The 8,339-nt window shown below is 37.0% G+C and overlaps 1 protein-coding gene across 1 annotated transcript; it reads right to left on the bottom strand.

The window, feature by feature from the left end:
- Window positions 1–4,331: 4,331 nt before the first annotated feature.
- LOC132631614 (CBS domain-containing protein CBSX3, mitochondrial) lies at window positions 4,332–8,014 on the bottom strand. Its single transcript, XM_060347242.1, has 6 exons — window positions 7,858–8,014; window positions 6,448–6,711; window positions 6,141–6,222; window positions 5,135–5,208; window positions 4,909–4,969; window positions 4,332–4,805 (listed from the first exon to the last, which is right to left on the bottom strand). Exons 2-6 carry the CDS (start codon window positions 6,703–6,705, stop codon window positions 4,663–4,665), a joined length of 618 nt encoding a protein of 205 aa, XP_060203225.1. The 5' UTR covers window positions 6,706–6,711; window positions 7,858–8,014; the 3' UTR covers window positions 4,332–4,662.
- Window positions 8,015–8,339: the final 325 nt, after the last annotated feature.

Here is an 8,339-nt window from a genome sequence, read left to right as displayed (position 1 = left end):
TAGAGTTCACAGTCTTCTGCTTGTAGATGGTCTTCCATTCATGCTTTCCACTAGGCGTAGTACTGCCCATTGAGTAATGGTGGCCTGTGAATTAACTGACCTTCACTGTGTCCAATAGGTGGTGTAACATTCATCATGATCTTCTTCTAAGGTGTTAGCCTCTTTGTGGAGAACCTGCTTTGATACCCTTTGATAGGTTGCACGACCTACTTTCTATCCTATGCACTATCCAATTTTCGCCTAAGGATGCAACACGTTACTTTACCTGTTCTATGCCAGCCTCTTGCCGGATATAAATTGCAAGTAAGTAAAGATCACAGTGATTTTTTACGTGGAAACCACCCGACTCACTAGGGCGATAAAAACCACGACCGACACCTCTGTAGGATTTTTCCCAAACTCCACTACAATAGTGAGCCTCTACAAATTCAAGTTACAATCTCTGTAACCTACGAACTAACCTCCAATTTATATCTCACTAATCTCCCCAGACTAGTAAGCAACCTCCAAGTTCATCCCTAACTTGAAGTTGAATTTACAATGTTTTTGTAATAACTTGACTGCTTCTAATAAAGCGGATAAAGTACAACTTGATAAATAACCTAATACAAGTTTCTAGACTTAAGAACTGGAAAACATTATACCGTAGAAAACTCCTTCAATCTTTCTTCTTGCACTAGAGACGCACGCCTGAATTCTTAAATATTCTTGATATATCTTTTGATCGCTCAATATTTTAAATTCCCTCTTTGTGGGTGTGCAAACCTTCTTCTTGGTAAGACTTGGATATTTATAACATGGAGTGCACAGCAGATAGGCAAACACCAAACCATCTTCAAGTAGGCCCATGAGATATTAGGGTTTGTGTTGTATTTGGACTCTTGCCTTGTTGTGTCCGCTTCTTGTCCATGTAGAAGTCTTACTAATCCTAACAAATATAGTAAGGAAATTTGCATCCTTGACCGCCAAGTCTTTACCATAAAACTGCAAATCCTAGTTGTTATAGGACTTGCGCTAGAACATGCTCACGAACCTGTTTCATCCACCTATGAATCTCTGTACTGTCTGAGATGGAACATGTTGAAAAACCTGTTTCATCGTCTCCTTCTTTTTCATTCCGGTGGCTCTATCTTGAGCCTGCTTTTGTGATGGATGATGGAAAATGTGGACAAACCTGTTTCATTGAGCATGTGTTACTCTGTGTCTGTCTTCTTCTCTTGACTCCTTTTGATAGACTATGTCTGGGAACCTAGTTCATTTATCACGTGCGCGTATTTTGTCAATCATCAAAACTTAAGCATGGCAACACAAAACCAACATCTTGTCATCACGGTGCATCAGGACTTGAACCTGCTGTCTTACCCTCCTGGTGCGTTGGGACTTGAACCCATCGTCTTACCCTCATATAATGTATATCACAAGTTGTCTCATTCACTACATGGAATGAAACACAATTTTGCGTAGTCACAACTAGGCATAAAATAATTTCATAATGTTTTCAATTTTTTCCATAAATCATGCTTCATACACACTTTTTTTTTTTGGAACCCCAGGAAAATCCATAGCCGCTACCCTTCAGGTGTGCACTACTAGGTAACCTACTCACTGCGCAATAGCTCGCAAACCACATAGAAGATGTAAAATGCACTAAGCAAGCCCGATATGACGAGTTTTGATTGAGAAGGTTGATGGTGAGGAAAATTGATTCCAAGTTTCGCATGTGGGAAACCACTCACCCAACCAACTCATCCAACCCTTGAGGGTCTTCTGGCACACATTTGAGACAATAAAAATAGAGAATGTTTTGTAACATGTCTTCATCTATATAAACATAGCAAGCATTTAAAATTATTTTCACTTTTAGTGTTGTAACGATCCGTCCGGTCGTTTTGAGTATTGGAATTCTTTTTCCCTAAATGACACTTCCCATACGGTAAAAATGTATTTTATGATTTGCGGGTACGTGGCATGGTTCCCAAGGAAAAAAATGAGTTCAAAGAAGAAAATAAAAAACTATAGGCTTTGAGAAAAAATAAAATAAGAGAGCCCCAAAGTCAATATTCGGGATAAACAGACTCAAAATCGAGATTTGAAAGTTCCTATAAGTTTGTATTGTATTTTGGGACTTAGTTGGATAGTTTGGACGGGTCCCAAGGGGCTCAGGAGTGATTCAGACGCTTAAGTTGAAATTAGTGATATCAAAGAATAAGAGTTTACCACGGATAAATATTTGACTAAACGAGCCCGGATTCATGATTTGAAAGTTCCAGAAGGTTCGTATGATGATTTCGGACTTGTCCGCAAGTTTTGGTTAGATTCCGACGAGTTTCAGACGGGTTTTAATTGTGTTGAGATTGTATTTGATGTTGGGACGACAATTTAAGCATAAATGGTACCACACGAAGCAAATGAGCTCTAAATCGTTTCTCCGTTTTCCATAGGGATCTAGTAGCTCAGTTGGTTGGCTACCTGAACTTTCACCTTATTGGTGAGGGTTCGAATCCCCACGTTGTAATCACCCTCCCCATTTCCGCTTCCCCTGCCCCCTACGTAATACAAAAAATATTTTAAAAAAAGTTTCTCCGTTTTCCTCTTATCACAGTTGTCCAACCCTCCTCATCTCCGGTCTTCTCAATCCATTGAGGTGGTAGCTAGCCCTTGTTACCTTTTTTAGCCCCAATGAAAACATTAACTTGCAAAGCATTGTTGCTATTGATCTCTTCCTTACTACTACTACTCTTCCCCTCCCTTACCATAGTCCTCAGTTCATGATGTTGGATCATATTTTGAGTCTTAATGATCCTAAATTTTGCAATGGTTACAAAATGCTGGTATAGTCTCATACTCAAGTTTTGCATAATGGTCTCCAATTGACCTGCCGTATTTATAATTTCAATCTAAACTTCACATAGCAGAGGTTTCATAATATCCTCTTTTACTTGTCCTTCGATGAGGTAGGTCTAAATTTAGGTAGGGTGGGCTTATTCGTATTAATTGAAGTACAAATAGGCTCAACAGTTCAGCATAGAACATCCCATTCAAAATAATGCCATGGAAGTTCAGGGAGATTAATCCATACTGAAGCAAGTTGTTTCTTCATCTGGTTTGGAATCGGTGGTCCAATTCAGCAACTTTATTTGTATACTAGAAATGGGGAGAAAGTTCCTACTCTAAACATTTCTGTGATCCTCCTCTAGATAGAAGTTGGTGAGCATATGATGCATGGTGTAAACCACAATTCTAGCAATCCCTTAAAGTGGAACAGTTAGGGTAAACGCAGTTCTAATTCGCTTAACTAGTGTCTAGTGCTATGGTTCTCGAGTTTTACCAATAACTATTAACCAACGTCTCTGCCGGCAGATCATGCTCTTCCTTTGTAACGCTGACCATTGATTTGACCATCACCATTTCATGAGGTTTCTGTGTTAAACACATCCTTTTCTTTGTTCCAGAAGTATTTGAGTTTTCCATCACCGCAACAAAAGTTCGATTGAGAAAGGGTGGAATTAGACTCTTCTGCTTTCATCAAATGTATCCTAGAAGAAGGCTACATTATAACTCATGCATTATTTGTCTCTAATGCAAACAACCCCTGAAGTTATTGCCTCTGGCACACGATAGGGCAAAAACCACAGTTATTGAAAGGTACATTTCGAAATTTGCTGTTAAAGTTAAAAGTACAATTTTGAACCTAAAGAAAATATTTCTCACGAGAAGTACATACTCATATTCACACTAATTTTTACATCAAATTTAAAAATTTAATAATAGGCAGATTAAAGTGACAATAAATATCACCCAGCTATGAAGTTATAGACAAAAGACTTGTATTAGTATATTTATTTAAAAACTTCAGTCGCTTGGTACAAACACCAAATTCAATTTAACCTTTTCCCAGTCCCCGCTATGCTTATTTTAGAGCCCGTTTGGATTAGCTTTTAAGTTGCTTATAGGCTATTTTCAGTTTTTTTGAGTGTTTGACTGACCAGCTTAAAGTTATTTTGTGCTTAAAATAAGCTCAAAAAAATAATTAAACCCATTTGACTTAGCTTAATAAGTTAGACTACCCCAACTAATTTTTTTTAACTTATAAGCTGCAAACAGCTTATAGGCATAAGCCCATCCAAACAGGCTCTTAATCTTTCTAAGAACATAAAAAGTAGCAGAAAATGCTCATGTGAATATGAAAATCTTAATCCTATAAACGGTATGTACGCTGTTCAAGTTTTATATTAAAATCAACCCCCTTTATTCTTGGAAGGTTCATTTCCACAATCTTGATATGCTTAAAAGCTTAAGGAACAATTTGAACCTTAAAGATAACAATCCCATCATGGAAAATTCATCTTTGAAAACAGAGGGAGGACAATATGCTCAGCGCAGTATGTCAATCTAAGTCCTCTAAAGGAGAATAACCTTTAAGTTTTGGTTAAACAAACTGGCATCTTAAGCAACTGCCAATTGCATGCAACCTAAATAGAAAAACACTAGTGCAGACTGTATCTTATTGATCCCAAATTGGTAGGCCCATATCCATAGGCAAACATCATGCTAGAGAAGAAGGATGTCAACATTTACAAGAAGAGTTCTCAACTCAGACATCTTTAAACCGTAAGCATAACCCTTGCGGTCATCATCCATTTATTTTATCATCATCATCATCTAGTACCCTCCTTGTATGAAGGCATTCAACCGGTTCAGCTCTTCCCTATGCTCACTCACGACAGCACGGACAACATCTCCAATTGACACCATCCCTATCATACCCGTCTGATCAATAACTGGAATGTGCCTGATACGGTTATCTGGAAAGTGATATATTGAAAAGTACATAAGCTTATGTGCTCAGCCTGAAAGAAATAGATTTAGAAAGGGAGGAAATTTGGGAAAAGTAGAAGAAAATAGCACCTGTCATCAGTTGCATTGCTTTCAGAACTTTGGTTTCAGGTGTGACGGTGATAAGCTTGTTCTGCAAACACACACACACACCGATTAGTCATTTGTGTTAACAATGTATTGCATTTTTACTACCAAATGCCAGATATACAAGTGTTTGATTGGAAGCAAGTTTTACATGCTTCGGCAATTTTTTCTTTTTTTCTTTTTCTGAGGAAAAGAGGCTTTAGAGTTTTACCTCCTCCGTCATGATGTCCCCGACCTTTGTTGATTTGGATGATCTTCCCTGCACTATGATTTTCCGCAGATAATCTGGTTCAAGAAAATTAATGAGAAGGTGAAGGGGGTTGAAGAGAAAAAGAATAATCAGAATAACTGGGCTAGTGTTTCACATGTCTAACTGCGTGCAGTTCTATGTATTTACAACTAGTAATTTAACTTGCAAAACTAGAGAGCAGAAAATGGAACTAGAAAACATTGCCTATAGCTTTACTCAGTTGCATTTTCGTAAATACATTTCCGGAGGTGAACACAGCTATAAAATGAAAGAAACAGACAATGACGAAGGAATTATGAAGCTGCCACTAAATCTCAGTAACCTTTCCCAATTCTACATTCATGCCAATGCTCCAAATACAAGCAATCTTATGCTTTATATTAGCCGTCATTCAGTCACATAGAGATTCTTAAACTTCAGGTGAATACCAGTAACCTACCCAGTTTCACATTCTTTTTTTCTTACATTCACATAGATATTCTTAAACTTCATATCAAGTAGTATATTAATAAGAAAGGTCACTGGTGATATCCCGATAATCTTACAGACAAGGTGAATTTTATGACTGAGCACGATACGAGCTAAAATCAGTCATAGAAGGACCCAATATATATGGTGCCTGTTTGAAGGTGTCCGGACGATCCAACATTTCGGGTAACATTTATCTTTAAAGAGAACTATGATGAAGCTAGATTTGAAGAAACAATTGTTGAACGAGTTCAAAAACTGATACTGGTACAAGAAATTAAGTAGCATCACAGACAGTTATTTGTTTTAAAGCACCATAGTCCGTTAAGGAGTTCATGCCTTCTATGTTGCTCGGACTCTCAAAAAATGTTGCCACACCCGTGCCGGATTCTCCAAAAATGCACTACATTTGGAGTATCTGACACGCACCCGTCGACATTTTTTTCTTTTAGTGAAGAGTCCGAGCAACATAGCATGCCTTATAAGAAAGGCTGTTTACCTCTCTCTGTAATAATGCCAGCAATTGACTTATTTTCCCCAGACTTCACGACCACCAAGGCTCCTACATTATGCTGTGTCATCTGCATAGAAACAAAGAATCAATTATATCAAGTTCTCACTACCCAAGCAACAATGCAATAATGAGTATCTCACTCATACATGGATAAAAGTTACACTTGTTAGCATAAGTAAGAAGTTTGGTTAGCTTTCACATAAATACATTAAAATGCAAAATTAACTGTGTATGCATAGCGTCAACGGGTAGATGCAAAGGCATTGTGCAGATGATTCGTCAAGTTACTAACCGATTTCACAGCATCATAAACACTGTCATCTGTAGTGCAGAAGAGCCAGGAGCCATCAGCACTTTTACCTTTGCCCTTCAAAATGTCAGATATCTTGGTGCTTTCAAAACCATGTTCTTCGATACGAGCAGCTGAATTTGTTTCATGGCGCGCAAACATAAGTGGCCTCGACACTGGACTCACCAATCGCACATGTCGTAAAACAGCACTTTTGAGGACACTTCCATGAGAAATGATTTGCTTGAATCCTCCTTGCATTTTTGCCTAACATGAAATTAGATTAGCAATATAACAACTTTGGCAAGCTTTCGGCAGGTGGTCTAGCTTTAATGGCTTAAAAACTACATTTCTGAAATCAAAACTAATCATTGATCCAATAGAATCTTATAGTATTATACAATACAAAGTGATACCCAAGTATTTGCAAATAATCAAATTGTGTCCAACTCTTTTCTACATAGTTTTTTTTTTTTAAACTACAGAAAGCATTTTTATCTCAAGCAACTTGCAAAAATACCCACAAATATCAAACAAGGATTGTGGGCTAAACAGCATCTGGGGAATATTCAATAAAAAGTTTCCTTTACTAATAAATAAAGAAGCTGACATCTAGAGGCCTATCTATTTCCTAGTGCTGCTATTCACTCAGTCTACTCCACCATAACAAAAACATTTCAAATTAAACCAAAACAGTACTATAAAAAGTAGTAGTAATGGTTTTATTTTCTTCACTGAACAAATCTAAAGATCTCATTATCAAAGATGTTTCTCCTTATTTATTAAAGAAAGATAGCAAAACAAAAGAGAGAAATGAACAGATCAGTGTTCCCAGAAGAAGAAGACAAGTTGATAAATTGGCCATATATATATATATATATATATAGAGAGAGAGAGAGAGAGAGAGATGGATCAAAAAAGAAATCCAATCGGCGCCACCAAACAAAGAAACAGAGTCAATCTGTTATTCAATGAATTCTTACAGTATTTGTTTTACATCTTTTAGAAAGACAAGTGACAAATCAAAAAAAAAAACAGAGTCAATCTGTTATTCAATGAGTTCTTACAGTATTTGTTTTACATCTTTTAGAAAGACAAGTGACAAATCAGAACGGCAAAAGGGTACTCCAAATGAACTTTTCAGTCTAACGTCTATTGATCTAGTGATCTTGAAATCCATACATCTTCCTTTGTTATTATTTTTTATTTTTATCAACAATTAACAGATGTCTACAAGGAAAACCCATGATCTGGTTCAGCTTTTAAAAAAGAAAAAAAAAAAGACACTGTTGAATGGTGATACACCAAAAAAAGTTATTTTTACACCCATAACGCGCACACACTGACATGAGTGATAAAAGGAAATTAGAGGAGAAGAAAAACAAGAAAGAGCAAATCTGTGAAGAAGCTCACCTCACTGTTGTTTTTTCAGAAAAAGAACAGGGTGGAGTTGTGGAGCTGCAAAGAAAAAGGGTTTGGAGAACAATTCTTGGACTTTATCCTATTGTTATAGTAGTGACTAGTGTGGGGTTACTTACTATGTATGTATGTCAGTGTCATTTGTCAAGGCAATCGTACCATACACACTATTTTTGTCGCCAAGCACGAGAAGATCGTGACCCTTGACCTTTCCACCCGTCTGTCACCTTCACTGCCCCTAGTTACCATTAGGGGTCGTCTGCCTGCTCGGATTATATTTATCCATTGCTTTCTTTATTGTAGGCTTAACACATGCTCAGCCCCTTAAAACCTGTGAGAATATTTCATTTTGACATTTAATTAAGCCATGTTTTAATTAAACACTTCAATTTTTTTGGAATATTTTTGTGTGTATTTTCATTCATCTATTAGGTATTTAAGTTAATTACAAAAAATATAGACCTCCTTTAATTATA

Source organism: Lycium barbarum, chromosome 3, assembly GCF_019175385.1.
Source record: "Lycium barbarum isolate Lr01 chromosome 3, ASM1917538v2, whole genome shotgun sequence".
Classification (NCBI taxonomy): domain Eukaryota; kingdom Viridiplantae; phylum Streptophyta; class Magnoliopsida; order Solanales; family Solanaceae; genus Lycium; species Lycium barbarum.
The sequence above is the reverse complement of the archived record's forward strand: the minus strand, read 5'-3'. Positions and strand labels throughout refer to the sequence as shown.